A 15,548-nucleotide genomic window follows, 5' to 3' on the forward strand; every position below is an offset into this window, starting at 1 on the left:
GCTCAAGCTGGATCTTCTTCCCTGCAAGCCACAGTAGGGATTCCCCTCAACATGGCTGGCCAGAGCCAGGCAAGGACCCTGGCTGTGAGCCCTGATAGAGCCAAATGGCCAAATGGCCTCAGGGGTCAGACCTGGAACCCCCAAGTGAGGAGAGCCCAGGAGCCAGCCAAGGCAGACCTGGTGCCACTCGGATTGCCGGGGATCTGATGTGGTTTTTGACATTCATTGATATATTTCGGGCAGCACAAAGCATGAGATTCTTAAAGAGTCAAAATAGTTGTTATCAGGGCCAAGAATGACAACCATCCTCATTCCATGGGTAGAGCAGGAAAGGAAAGGCGAAAGGGTGGGGGTGACATAGACATTTCCGAAGGGTCCGCTTCTAATACACGTACTTAGAAAACACCAAAATGCTGCTCATTTTAGATAGCTTAAAGGATTTGGTCAACACTGAATGGCCTACAGAAAAGATGTTTTACTCTCCTCTACAAAAACTTGTCAATAGGTACGTTTCTGTTAAAATGTTAAGAAAAGAGCATCTCGAACTGCAAGAACCTATGCAGTTATTTGTGTGTGTTTTTTGTAGGTATTTCTAAGGCTCCACTTTGTTCACTGCTCAATGATGAGAAATAGAAAGCTAAACTTTTATTTCAAATTTCCAATTAATTTGCTGGTTCAAACAAAACCAACCAAAACAAAATAAAATAAAGCTGTCAACAATGTAATATTTTTTAAGTTCAGCAAATGCTAAATGTTACTACTAGCCAGGCCCTGTTCAAACTGCTTCACAAATATAAACTCGTTTAATTTAATGTTACTAACTACCTTATTCTTATGCCCATTCTAACAAATGAGGAAACTGAGGCTCAGAGACCTTAAGTAACTTGTCCAGGGTCACTTAGCTGAAGGCAGAGCTGGGCCTAGAGCCCCTGGAGTTGCCTCCAAAGCCTGCATGCTCAGCAGCCGTGAAAAGTCAAGTTCAGAAATGCTGTCACCAGTAGGGTCAGAGTCAGGGGGATGGATAGGTAGGAACACCAGCTCTGGAACCACAAAGATCTGGGTAGGAATCCTAGTTCTGATACTTAATAGCTGTGTGACCGTGGGCAACTTGCTTAACTTCTCTGAGCCTCATCTATAAAACAGGGGCAAAGATTAAATGAGATGACACAAAGTGCCTAGTAGAGTAGTCCCCCCTTATCTACAGGGGATATGTTCCAAGACCCCAATAGATGCATGAAACTGCAGATAGTACCAAATCTTATGTTTATGTCTTTTTCCTATATATATATTCTGATAATAAAGTTTAATTTATACATTAGGAACAGGAAGAGATTTACAATGGTAACTAAGAAGAAAATAGAAGAATTATAATATACTGTAATAAAAGTTATGTGAACGTGGTCTCTCTCTCTCAAAATATCTTATCGTACTGTACTCACCCTTCTTGTGATGATGTGAGATGATACAATGGCAACGTGATGACACGAAGGGAGGTGAATGATGCAGCATTGTGAGGTAACATGTTAGGCTACTATCAACCTTCTGACGATATGTAACAAGCACCTTACAGCTTCTCTTTCACATATCCAAATTGCCAGCACCACCACCTTGAACTTGGAGGCCATCGTTAAGTAAAATGGGGATTACCTGAACACGAGCACTGCGACAGCGGGCAACATTAATCTGATAACCAAGATGGCAACGAGGTGCCTAAGCAGTGGGAGCCTCCACAGCGTAGAGACGCTGGTCAAATGGACGATTCACTTCCCGGGCAGGACAGAGCAGGACTCGTGAGATTTCACCTCTCTACTGAAAATAGCTTGTATTTAAACATATAAATTGTTTATTCTGGAATTTTCTATTTAATATTTTCAGACCATGGTTTTCCATGGTAATGAAAACCATGGAAAGTGAAACTGTGGGTAAGGACTGTTATATACAAAAAGTCCCTCAGTAAATAACTGTTATTATTTTTGCTAAACAAAGTAAGAGTTCTATTACTAGTGATTGTCCCAGCTCCTCTCAGCAGGTCCAGTATGAAAACCCACTCTAGCTGCCACTATTGAGATGAAGATTTTTCATTTTTGAGGGGAAATTGAGGCCCAGAGAGGGAGGGGCCTTCCCCAGCATCACTTAGCCAGGTCTCCCATGGTGACTCCGTGGGGTCAAGGAAGTCACATTAAAAACCATCTCTCCTTTGCTTAGCCCATGGGCTCCCTCCTGCTCTCATGTTCAGAAATTCTGGACATTTTATCTACACTCCACTAGGCTTCCTGTGACCTACTTTGAAAACAGTCAGCGAGGCTATGAGGCTGTTCCAGCCTATACCCCTATTGATGGTCATCCTAAACTGGACATCCCCCTCCCCAGAACCCTCTGCCAACCCCCTAGCCATGCCAGGGTGATACATAGCTTCCTCTGGGTTATCAGGACTTCCGGAAGTCAGCAGAGATCTCAAAATCCCAGGGCAAAGAATTTTAAAACTTTGTCTTCATTTGCCTTTTATTAAAAAGAATAAGGGAAACAAAATGAGAAAGTACTTAATGCCACAGAACTGTACACTTACAAATGGTTAAAATGGCAAATTTTATATTGTGTATATTCGATCACAATAACATAAAAAAAAGCATACAGAAAATGAAAATGTTCTAGAGTTGGATGGTAGTGATAGTCGTACAACAATGTGAATGTAATTAACGCCATTAAACTATACACTTAAAAGTGGTTAAACCAGTCAATTTTATGTTATATGCATTTTACCACAATTAAAAACAAAAAACAAAAAATGATCTGGACCCTTACCCCTATTGCTTTTCAATTGTTTTAGTCAGGTCACTGATTGCTTCATAGAGGCCTTTGCAGCATTAATGAGAGACCGGATCTGGAAGGAACCCCAAGTCATGTGTTTAGCTCCCATCTGCCACCGCCTTGCTGTGTGACCCTGGTTAGCAGCTGCCGTCTCTGGGCCTCAGTTCTACGATAGCAATAGAACTAGATGCACTCTAAGGACCTTCCCAGATTGGACATGCTCTTAGTCTGTGTTCTCAATTATCAAAAGGACAATACACACACACACCCCGCCCCCCAAAAAAACTAAACAAAAAACAGTAATTCTTGCTACCACATTCTTGAGAAGGTAGAATAAGGCTGTAGGACATAAGCCCCCAAAACCCAGGGCCTGCAGATAGGGGAAGGGCTGAGGGTTCTTAGGAGACAGTACAAAGAAGCCAGCTGGGGATTGTCATGGAGACACATGATACTAATAAACACACACCCCCTCTAGATGTCTGCTTAGTCCTTCAGCGTTTATAAAACACACCCACATCCATTACCTCCTTGACCCTTTCATTCTACAAACATTCAGGGGCCCAGGACCATGGGAGCGAATGGGACTTGAGACATCTCTATTTTCCAAGAGACTCCCCAAGAGGAAAGAAGAGCAGCGGTCAGAGCTTGGAATGCACAGGCTGGGGCATGGTCTGGAGTAGGGGTATCTTGGACAAAAATCTGGGAGACAGAGAGACAGAGAGGTCTGTAGTGTAGTGTTTGAAGGGGGTTGACCTGGTAGAGATGGGGCAGGGCCAGATCTCTTGTGGCCTTACAGGCCACTCTAATAAGAGGTAGTTTTTTTTATCCTGAAGGCACAGGTAGTCATCAAAGAGGTCCTAGTCACACGGAGGAGGCTCGCTGTCAGATTTGGGTGCAAACCATCATTCTGAGCAGAGGAGAGTGGATTGGAGGGGGCAGGAGAGGGGCAAGAGGTCCAGTTAAGAAGCCACAGCAGCTGTCAGGGGAGGCCCTGGTGTCCCAGACTGGGGACATCCCACTGGATCACAGGCTCTACTTCCCAGAGGAAACAGCTTTATGCAGATCAGGTGATTGCTCAAAGTTGTCAGCGTGTTAAGGAATCTGGATTTGAGTCCTCATACTTGGGAGTCCCTAACTAAAGCTTTTCTCACCTCCCTGAGCTGCCTTCCGGGCCCCAAAATAATACTAGTGAGCTCCTGCTGAGTGTTTACTTCATGCCAGTTCTGAGTACCAAGCATGCGTTAATTCTGTTAATCTTCCCAATAAACTTAGGAAGTAGACTCTTATTATTATTCAAATGAGAAAACTGAGGCACAGAGAGGTTAAGTAACTTGCCTAAGATCATATAGATGGTAAGTGGCAGAATCGAGATTAGAACAAGGCAGCTGCAGCCAGAGGTGGCTGGAACGTATATATGGTATGGGAGCTTCTAAGACAGGGAGAAGGGGATGGGGGAGTCCCCAGAGGTGAACGGAGGTATGTGCATATTCTCCAGAGCACTGATGGAATCCTCGCCCAGACAGAGGAAGCAGCTAGACCAGAAATCCTGAGAGCTGAGTTTTTGGCCGTCAGCTCTGCCCTGAACTTGCTGTGTGATCTCGGGCTACTCACACTCCTCTCTGGGCCTCGTGTCATCTCATCTGAGACGTGAATGAACACAGAAGATCTGCAGAGTCCTCTCCCTCTCCAGTTCTATTTCTCTCTCTCCTAGTTTATACCCCTCCACCCTTGTACCACTAGACTCTCCCAGACACTAAGGCAGAGGAGGGGCTGGAGATTGGGATGGGCCGTGGAATGGAGAGGAGGGGGCAATGGAGGGACTAACCCTTCTCCCAAATCCTAGTCAATTGCAGGAAATCCCACCCCCTGCCACCTTCCCCCACCTCCAGACCTGGAGCTTGGGTTTGAGGGCAGTAAGCCCCACCCACCACGCTTTCCAGGGCCCAGACTCCCATCACGCTCTATGGACACCAGGCTTTGTTTAGAAAGTGTCTCCTTTGGAGCCTGAGTCACCAGATCCCTGGGTGGTCTGGGGAAAACCACAGTCACTGGGGGCACCATGACTGGGATAGAGGGGAGTACAGCAGACCCTGCCACCGCTTGTGACACCGATTCAACCTCTCCCGTCTGGGGCTTGGTTTCCCCATCTGTCAACTGAGGGGCTGGAACTGGATTTCAGACCCCCATGAAGAAAAGCAGCCACAGGGCCTCTCCCTGACACTTAAGGCCACACAAAGACCTCAGGGAGGTCCTCAGCCTCAGGACAGGGCAGGTCTGGGAGACAGAGTTCAACCCTTCAGGCTCAACTGTCCCTGAGGGACAGGCCAACTGAAACAGAGCCAATCATAGCCAACACACTGGAGGAGCCCCCAGCTGGCATCTGAGACAGAGGGTGTGCGTGTTCCTTCTCCCAGGGAGCTGGGCGCAGGACAGCATTCACGTGAATATCAGATTCTCTACCTGAAAAAGGGGGATAACTGAACATTGTACAGAGGTTCTCATGAAGATCCCATAATGACTCTTAGTGCATAGGAAGGACTCAAAAATGGTTAGTGTTTTTAGTTACCGACTTGAAAAAAAGAAAAACACTTTCTCGCAGCCCATCCTCACGTAGCATAGTCCAGCTCTGCTCAGTGCTCAAGAGCACCGGGGCCTGGTGGGTACAAGGCAGCAGAGGGAGTTAGCTGGGCCTCCTAGGAGGATCAGGCCAGAGAGTGGCAGAGTGAAGAATGAAGGAATCTGGGCTGGCAGGGAAACCAGGAAAAAGATTCCCTTAAAGGACAGCATGGTCCATGAGGCTTAACTCTCGAGTGTATCGATGTAGTCTGCCCGGGTGGGCATCTTCTGAGAATCTGGGAAACAGAGAAAGGTGGTCACCAGCCAGTCCACATGGAGTAGACCCTGTGGTGGGAGGCAGGAAATCTGGTCCTATGCCAGCATTCACAGGCTTGGGGTAAGTACTTCCTTGCTCTGGGCCTTGGTTTCCTCATCTGTCAAATGGGATTATCAGTCCCTGTCTCTCTTGTTCCCCAATGAAGCGGGGATTATAAGTATCACTTCCACATCCAGGCATTGTGGAGTGGTTGGCTGCTTCCTTTAAGGGCAAGGATTCTTCGTCGGGAGATTCATTGGTGGGCACCATGCTCTGGCCGGCCAAGATGTGTTCAGGTCTCCCCTGACCCATTCCTGCCTGCAGCCTAGCCATCCTCTGGGAAGCCCCTACAAGGAGCTTCTTACAATCCAGCTCTGATGACCTCCCTGGCCCACTCAGAAACAAGCCCACCTTCCCATTGCCTCCCAAATGCCACCCCAGCTCATCTTGGCATTTGAGGGCCCCCAGCCTCCCTTTCCAGCCCTGGCCCTGTATTAATAACAGCTGACAGGCACTGGTGATGGACCAGGGACTGTGTGATGTGTTTAATTCTCCCAGCCCACACCTATTTCAAAGGCAGGAACAATTTTATCCTCTTAACACTGAGGCACATTAAGAAGTCTCTGAAGTCACTGTTAGTGGCAGAGCTGGGATTTGAATGCAGAAAGCTTGGCTCCAGAGCACAAGAGTCTGAAAACTACCCTCTCCTGTCTCCTGGGTATTTCACGCAATGAATACCTCCTGGTTTCTGGCACTCCCCTGGCATAGCCCCTTTGCTCCTGCCCACTCTGCCACTCCTAGCCTGTCAGCTTGCCACTCATCCTGTGAGGACCAGAGCTGAAGCACTGAGCCTTCTCGGAAGGCCTCCCGATTCCTCTCCTCAGTACTGCCGTGGAACTGGCCTCTTGTTTCATCTTGCCTGGGCACCCCACTGTCTGAGCCCGAGGTGCCTCCACACTGACTCCATACCAAGAACACACAAATGAGGCAGGCATCCCAGATAAGCATCTTTGGGGCAGAGCCTCAGTGTGGGGTGCCCTGGCATGTCCAGCAGTCAGCAGTGGCCAACCCAGGGACACCAGCACGCCTTGGTATTGGGAATTAGCAGGGGTGGGGAGTCTACTGGCAAATAACTTTGGGAAATAAAGTGAAATGATGTATTTCTTGGAGTACATGATGGCTATGATCCCCACCTCCTGGCACTCTTATATAGTCTCTCCCACATTGTAGCAAGAATGGTTTGTGTGATCAACAGAATACGGCAGAAGTGATGGCGTGTCACTTCAGGGGTAAGGTTATATAAGGTTAGCAGCTTTGCTCTTGGTCCCTCTCTTTTGGATCATATGCTCTGGGAGAAGCCACGTCATGAGTAGCCCAGTGAAGAGGCCTGCATGGTGAGGAACGAAGGCCTCCAGCCAACAGCCCCATGAGTGAGCTTGGAAGTGGGTCCTGCAGCTCCTGTTAAGCCTCAGATGACTGCAGCCCTGGCTGATGGCTTGATTGCAACCTCATAAAACCCTGAACCAGAACCACCCAGCTAAGCTGCTCCTGCATTCCTGAACACAGAAACTGTGTGAGATAATGTTAGTTGTTTCAAGCTGCTAAATTTTAGGATAATTTATTATGCAGCAACAGATAATCCACAGGACTTCACAGAGCACTTACTATATGCTGATGTAAATCTCCAAGAAAGAAGATATATAATGTAATATTCTCCTTAGTTATTTGGCCAAGGAGGCCTTCTTTTTTGAGTTTTCTCAAGGAAACTGATCTAATATGGCTCTGGTCCTATAATTAGATATAACTTCTAACCTAGATCTGTCTCATGAGCTAGCCTTTTACCCTTCCAGAACCTCAACTTTTTCCTTTTATAAAGTAGAAAGAAACCACCTGCCTTTGCATAAATAACAAATGCAGCCCCAGATGGGCAGCTTCTGAGATATCCGGAGCGGGGTGGGAGGGTAGCCCCTAAGAGGAGCTTCACCCTGGGGCTCAGGTGGGTTCTACACCATGGTAGGTGAGCCTAAGGCCCGCCATCTCAGTCTTTCTTCTTCAGGCCCTTTCCCCAAAGTGGTGAGAAATAGTGTCTTCTTCTGGCTTGTGCATTTCTTAGAGATGCGAGGGACGGACCTGTGTCTCTACCGTTAGACTGAGAATTCCTTCAGGCCAGAGTATGAGCCTCCCCCATCAGACTGGGAGAGCTTACTCAGGGTGGATTGCTCATATACTCTCCCTCCTCTCCATCCTGTGGACACACCACAGCCATGGGCAAGAAGGAACAACAGAATCCTTCTGTGGCCTTAACAGTAAATGTATGTTCTTCCTCTCTTTTCAATTTATCCCCTCTACTCTTTATCTGGTAAAGGACTGAAATCAAGTTTCAGGATGCCAGATGGGTCAGAAACCCACTAAAGCCCTGCATGTCCCTCTTTGTTAAAAAGAAGACAGTTTAAAAAAAAAAACTATAATGCGAATACTTTATTATCAACGAGTGACTGGTATTAGCTTTTTGTCTGGGCATTAATATTTCAAAAACCATACACCAAACCCAGGCTTTTCCACCTAGTTCTGCTGTATCATTTTCTTTAAAAAGAAAAAAAAAAAAAACCATAAAGAGGGAGGAAAAGAAAGAAAATATATCTGTATTGAAAGAATTATAAGCCAAAGTGCGTCTTTCTTGTTTTGTCCATATACACACATTGCACCGTACATAAATAATTACATTGTAAAAATGACTCCATAATTACAAGTATAATATATATTTCCATATAATATATAAAACTTTATATTAAATCTAGGTAGATGATATTTGGGGGGTCTCGTCCATGGGAGCTGTGTCTTTGGGCACGGGCCCCCCTGGCGGTGGGGGCAGATGGCAGGCGCTGCCTGGGCAGCTGCCGCTATCTGTGATTATTGAGCAGGATCTCCAGCCAGCAGGGACAGGAGGTGATGAATTGCCGGGAGTAGCAGGGGCCCCAGCCCTTGGCGAAGCTGATGCGGACGCTGTTGGGGTCATAGGGGCCATCGGCGGCGTCGGCCTCAGGCCCATGCTGGAGCAGGCCCGAGCGCTCAAAGTCAAACACCTTGATGGAGTAGCCAGGTGGCACCTTGCGCACGACGAGGGTGCGACCGCCGGGCGCGTCCAGCGTCGGAGAGTTGACGAAGATGGGATGCTCGCCTCGGTTGTAGGCCCACACGCCGTCGGGCTCCTTGCTGAGCAGGATGCCAAAGCCGATCTTGCTGCGTGTCCGCCGCACTGACTCGCTGCGCTGCTCCAAGTTGAGCTGGCCCAGGCAGAAGCCGCTGCCCTGAGGTAGGTCGTAGAAGATGCTGACGGCCTGGTCGTACACCGCGTAGAGGCGGCCCACACGCGTCCGGTGCTCCCAATACGCCACGCTGCACCAGTGGCTCGGCTTGGTGGCATCCGGAGACATGCTGGCGTCTGAGGGGCAAGCACAGAGCAGAGATATTATTCAGGGTGGAGAGGCAGATGGCTGAGGGGAGTGGAGGTGGCACTGCTACCTGGACGGTGGGAGTTGGGTGGTGTTTCTACCAGTCAACAGACGTGCGAGCACCTACTGTGTGCCAGGTTGCCTTCAGGAAATTTAACACACAGCATGACACACACCCCCTCACAAACATACACAAAGGAGAAAACAGAGACTATGAACCTATAAAGAAGGTAAGGTACCTACTGTGTGCTAGGTGCTGGGGGAACACAAATGAACTACACCTGGCTCTGGCAAAAGAATTTCACAAGCTAGCAGGAGATGGACAAGCACCCACACACCCAAAAGAGGGACAAGGATGAGCACCTCCAAGGTTCCAGGTGCTATGCACTGCATTTCTTACTCCGTACGTGACCTCACTGGGTCCTCCGCTCACTGTGTGAGATCACCTTTTCCTTTGACAGGAGGACCCAAGACTTGGCAGACACCAAGACATGAACTGAGTCAGTCCAAGCCTCCACCTGAACAGAGCAGGGTTAAGCTATTAGGGAGCATAATCACCATTCAGGGGCATTCAGGCATAGGAAGGGGGGCTGGGGTGGGGGAGTTGGCCCCTAGGATCCCTCTAGCCCAGAATCATGGCTGCCCAACTGCTCCTAGCCTCAGCCTTGAGCATTATGCCGAGTACCTCCAGTGGCCCCTAGCCCCTGCCCCTCGAGCTGGCTCCCTTGGAAGAAAGTGCAGGTTTTCACCAGAACTGCAGCAACCTCTGTGAGACAGAGAAGCTGAAGGTCTGTAAGTGCTAAAGAAAATCACTCTCAAGGGGTTCAGAGTTTGCCAGTGTGTGCTGTGCCTCTCTGGGCCTCTATTTCTCTACAAAGGAGTGTCCTGGAGGATGACTGGAATTTCTTCTCACTCCAGCTTGGGGCTTCTCTGTGTGGATGAATCTAACAATATTCTGAGACCAGACCTAAGACCAGTCACAAAGGCTGGGGCCTGTCTTGAAGGGCAGCCCCATGCTTACTGCTCTCCTATGTGGGTAGCTTCTCAGATTCTGAAGCCTTTTGATATCTGGTCTTTCCTTTGGGTACCCATGATTGCCCAGCCAGGTGACATATTCCCATACAGGCCATGGCTGGAGCTTCTGCACAGAGGGAGAATTGTGCTGGAGGCCTGATGAGAACACAGCAAGGTACTTTATGGCTCTTATTCTCCAAGAGAAACTGATCAAAGTCCAACCTAACCTGAGGGGAAAAAACACTGCTAACAACTTCATTTAGGAGCCCGGGTGAGGTCAGCTCTGTCTGCCTTCAGCTTAAACCCACCTAGAAGCCCCAGAGCAGCAGGGCGAGAGGTCCCCTAACATCCTCTTATGTGCTGGGAGGCCCACCTAGCCACCTAGCAGGAAACTGCCTAAGGTACCTCCTATAGGCTGCCAGTTCTGCTGTGGCCTTGGGCTAGGCACAGCCCCAAACGGGTTCCAGCCACAGGTCCCCAAGACTACCTCCTAAAGACATATCATTTTGCTTCACAGTCTCTATCCAGGGTCCTCATGGTTCTAGCTGATCCATCAGGTTGGGAGAGAAGGAGCCCTACCCCCTGCCTTCACTCACCTGCCCCTTAGCCAGTGGGCAGCCAGGAACACCCAAGCCACTGCCCATCTCACCATCCGTCCGTCTGGCTTTCCAAGAGTCAGGAAAGCACCATCCCAGTCTGGCCACAGAACTCCAGCACCAACCTTCTCACCAAGCAAAGAGAATTCCCATAGTGCTCTTGGCACAGAGAGGGAGGAAGCAAAAAAGCTGTGCCTGGAGAATGCTGGGCAACAAGACAGGCAATAGGCAACCCGGAGAACCTTCCATGAACTAGAAGCCTTCTTCACAACGGCCTTGGTTCACCTCTGTTATCACCCCATTTTACAGGTACAGAAACTGAGGCCGAGGGAGGTGCCCTAACTGGCTGAGGGTACACACTAGTGAGTACTGAAGCCAGCATCAGTGCCAAGCCATATTCCAGAGGGGAGCGCTTCTCCATACTCTGGGCAGACTCTCTCCTAAAATCCACGCACAGAACAAGTCCTTCCCGTTCTCTAAGTCTCAGTTTCCCTATCGGTAACTATGACTGCTGTCATGGTCTGTGAGTCCTAGAGGTGCTTACCTACCAGTTGGTGCGTCACTCCCACCCTCTAAACAAAAGGCCTTCATCACACCCTGAGGACTCACTGTACAGTGTCACCAAGTGAGGTATTACTGCTATCCTTCTTTCACACATAAGGTTCAGAGAGGGCCACCCACTCTTCAAGTGGCAGCTGTGCCCCAGGGTATAGCCGCTCCATTGTAAAAGGGCAAAAAGCAGTTTCACAGTCAGAGTGCGGAGGGTGAGAAGAATGGGCCTGGGGTAGAGGGATGGATACTTCCTCTCTCCCAGCTCCCAGAAAACTTTCACTCGAAGGCCAGGTAGAACTTCCTGTCCCTTTCTCTCCACCCCAGCTAAGCCAAACGCCCCCTCATCATCTGCCCACCCCCAACAAGATCGACATCTCCAGCCTTACTCCAATAGCCCTTCCCAGGATGGTATCCTGTGCTTGGGGGTGAACCCCATAGAGCTGCCCTAGGTCCCTAGTCTTGGCTAGGCCTCACCTCCTGCATCTTCTTTGATTAAGTAGGCCTGGGCTCCTGGCCAAATTCAGGAGATGGACTGCCTCTTCAGAAATGCCTTTTCAGACTCCTCCCTCCTGTGTGCCTGAAGCCTTAAATGCAGCCCCTCCCTTGGCCTAAGCAGGTGTCCCATGCTGTTGGTTAGTGCCCCAGGCTGGGCTAGACTGTGGAGTAGAAAGGGTGGGTCTCAGTCCTTTCTAAGTCTGTCCCAAGGCTGCATGTATCCCTACGGTACTAAAAGGGAAGGTGGAAGGAAATAAAATACATCCCAAGTGTTGGCACACTGTCCTCACACCCACCCCTCATCAGAATCCTGCCCAGCAGGTGGGGCCAATGGCCTCGGGCCAAAGGGGATGGTAGGCAAGGACTTAGGTCTCAGGTCTCATCCCCAGAGCAAGCCAGCAGGTGAGAGCCATCATCACCATGCTCTGGGGGCCTCCCCAGCCCCACCCAGCACTCAGTGTCTCAGGACTCCAGAGCTTGAGGGACCCCCTTGACAGCATCTCATCCAGGGAACCCCAACCAATTCGCAAACCAATACACTGTTTAATAGAGAGGTTGGTGATGTCACAGGCTTACCGCTGCTTTGTCATTTATGCACTTATTAAAACCCCCAAGATTATCTACTATCACTAACACAAAAGTGTAATTTGATACTATAACAAAATCAGAAATTTTAAAGTTAATACATTTAGATTATAAGAAGTTTTCTTATTTCTTTCACCATGCACCTATGAAAACCTAGTCCTGAGACTGGTCTGTAGGAATCACTAATTGAATCCAATGTCCTTGTGCCCCCAAGACGGCATCCTGGGAGTGACTCACCCCCGGGTGACTCACCCAAGAACACACAGCAGTGGGTGGCAGAACAAGGACAAGAACTCAAGACCCCAGAATTCTAATCTAATGCTTGTCACATGATGGAAAGGTTTCAGAGTTGAGACAGACCTAAGGCTCAAACACCAGTGACTGGATGTGCAGCCGTGGACAAGCTGCTGAATGTCCCCAAGCCTCAGTCTCTCCGTTTATAAAATGGGCTTAGTCATAATTGAGTGCCTCACTTACACAGTCCATCTTTGGGTTTACTTGAAATTCCGGCAGCAGATCAACTGAGTGCAGAAAGGAGCAGATGTCTACTTATTGGTCCCGGCACTGGCCTGACCCTTCTAAGGCCAGGGCTCCTTAGAGGTGTTGGGGGTCATGACCCAGGGTCACCACCATGGGAGGTTACAATAGGACAGTGGATGGCAGTGCCCTTTGAAAACTGTAAAGTGCTTTACAAATGTTAAGGTTTAGCTCCTCGCCTGGTACTTGAGGTGGAAGAGGTGTTCAATAAGTGAAGGAATGAAGAATGAAGCAAAGAATAACTGAATGTCTGGAACAAAGGCGAGTACGGCTGTGGCGCTATTTAGACGCGCGCGCGTGCACGCACACACACACACGTACGTATCCAGATCTCAGGCAGTGTCTGACACAAGCTGACACGCTGTCGGCAAGTAAGAAGGCAGGTACTCCAAAACCCAGGGTCCCCTCCATACTCCCCACAGTTGCAGAGCCCCATTCCACCTACCACGCCTCTCATCTGCAGCCTGTGCTGCCATTCAGGGTGTGAGGGGACAGTCTCTTACAGAAGATCTTTTTCTCCTCAGTGGCTCCAAGGCTGTGGTCCTGCCATCAGCCTAATTAGGAACCAGCTCCTTAATTGCAAATAAATGCTGGTGCGTCAGACCCGAATGAACAACATCAAAGATGACCGCGCTCTGACCGAAACTCCTGCTCACTGCCCCCTGCTTGGGGCCTGGCCTAGTTCCCAGCCAGACTCTGGGTCCTGGCTGGGAGGGTTCCGGTGGGAGGAGGCAAGGAGGCACAGTCTGGTGCTGATCTGGCAGGACTCCTGCAGTCAGGTGTCCTGCCTCCTGGCCTTTATCAGGCCAGTCACCTCCCTTCTCCCAGCCTTAGTCTTCTCATCTGAACAATGAGCTCTAAATTTTTGTGATTTAGTCAATGTTCACAGCAGCTCTACTTATAATCCCCCAGTCTCGGAAAACCACCCATATGTCCATCAACAGGCAAAGGGATGTTATAGACTGAATGTTTGTGTATCCTTCAAATTCATACGTTGAAATCCTAACCCCCATTGTGGTGGTATTAGGAGAGGTGGGGGCTTTGGAAGGTGACTAGGTCTTGAGGGTAGAATTCTCCTGAATGGAATTAGTGCTCTTATAAAAGAGACCTCAGAGAACTCTCTAACCCTTCCAGCATGTGAGGACAGAGCAAGAAGATGCCGTCTACGAACTCGAAATGGGCTCTCGCTAGAAACAAAATTTGCCAGTGCCTTGATCTTGGACTTCCAGACTTGAGAACTGTGAGAAATGTGTTGTTTAAGCCACCCAGTCTATGGTATTTTGTTATAGCAGCCCAAATGGAGTGAGATAATGGATAAACAAAAATAAGGTACATCCATACAATGGAACACAATTCACCAATAAAAAGGAACAAAGTACTGAAACACACAATTAGCATCGTGCTGAATGAAAACAATCTGGGCTACCAAGAGGCCCACAGAAGATAGGCTGTTTCTTTCCATTTATATGTAATTCTTGAGTAGCCAAAACTAACCTACGGTGACAGAAATCAGAACAGGAATTATCTCTGCGGAGTGGGGGTGACTGGGAAGGGGCACAAGGGAACTTTCTTGGGGGGATGATGTTCGGTATCCAGATTGGTACAATGGGACTCAGGTATATACATTGTCAAAAATCATGACCTATACACTTAAGAGCTGTGGATTTCATTGTAGGTATGAGGGCCTGGAAGAATTAAAATGAAAAAAGTAGGAATGTGCTGCTAGGCCAGCTCCCTGTGGCTGTCCTGGAGTGGCCTCAGCAGGGCTCCGTGGTGACCCAGGGGCCAGCCCCTGTGCTGCCAGGCCGAGCAGGAGTAGCTGGGCCTCCCAGTGGTGCCCACATTCCTGCCACCAGAGGGAGGTGGGTGCCTGCGGTGGGCTGGCGGAGACAGGCCCACAACAGGCCCCCTCCCCCTGCACTGGAGCCAGCCCCTCCAATGGTTGGCATTCCTTCCTCTTGGCCTCTGCCCAAGGAGGGTACTGTGAGCCCAACGTGTAATTTTGTGGGGGTACTGGGGCACCAAGGGGGCCAACAGCAGTCTGAGGGAGGCGGGGAGAGCTGAAATCCCAAGAAAAGCCTTTAGCTTCTTCGAATCAGCAGTTTTCTGTCAAAACAAAGGGCAGGAACGTTCCTGTGTGCTCCCCCGTGGGCTGCACGCTCCAAAAGCCTGAGCACACGCAATGCAGCTTGTTTTCCTCGTGATTCCCCACTTTCCATTTGGCCAGACTGCCTTGGACTCGGCCATCCTGTGAAGAAAACCGGAGGTGTGCCCAGATTAAAAGTCTCTGATCCCTCAGACTCTAAGAGATCTGGACATGAAGACTCAGAACATTCACAGGAGGCTAACCCAGAGTCCTCTTGGTCTCCAGGGGCTTGGCCAGTTTGCCTGTGTTCCTCTGTGTTCAAAGCCTTTGCTGCTGCTTCACACCCCCTTGGGGCCACAGCAGCCCTGCCTCTCTAGGGTTGGATGGAAATGATTGGCCCAGCCAAACCTCAATGAGCAGGAAGTAAGAACAGAGAGACCCAGACGCCACTGAGACCTGGGAAGGGAGACTCAGAGACACAGAGGCCCAGAGAGGTTAAGTGACTTGTCCAGGGTCACCCAGCAAGTTGGTGGCAGAGTTGGAGAGGAGCC

General features: G+C 49.4%; 1 protein-coding gene across 2 annotated transcripts in view; it reads right to left on the minus strand.

Annotated features, from left to right (window-relative positions):
• Positions 1–8,143: 8,143 nt before the first annotated feature.
• SMAD6 (SMAD family member 6) overlaps positions 8,144–15,548 on the minus strand; it is a 72,560-nt gene continuing 65,155 nt past the window's right edge. For both annotated transcript variants that reach the window (XM_039865236.1, XM_039865235.1), the window contains one exon: positions 8,144–9,122. In XM_039865236.1, coding sequence (XP_039721170.1) covers positions 8,581–9,122 — 542 coding nt within the window. In that variant the 3' untranslated portion in view covers positions 8,144–8,580. The remainder of the gene's footprint in view (positions 9,123–15,548) is intronic.

Source organism: Pteropus medius, unplaced genomic scaffold (genome assembly GCF_902729225.1).
Source record: "Pteropus medius unplaced genomic scaffold, Ma_sr-lr_union100, whole genome shotgun sequence".
Taxonomy (NCBI): domain Eukaryota; kingdom Metazoa; phylum Chordata; class Mammalia; order Chiroptera; family Pteropodidae; genus Pteropus; species Pteropus medius.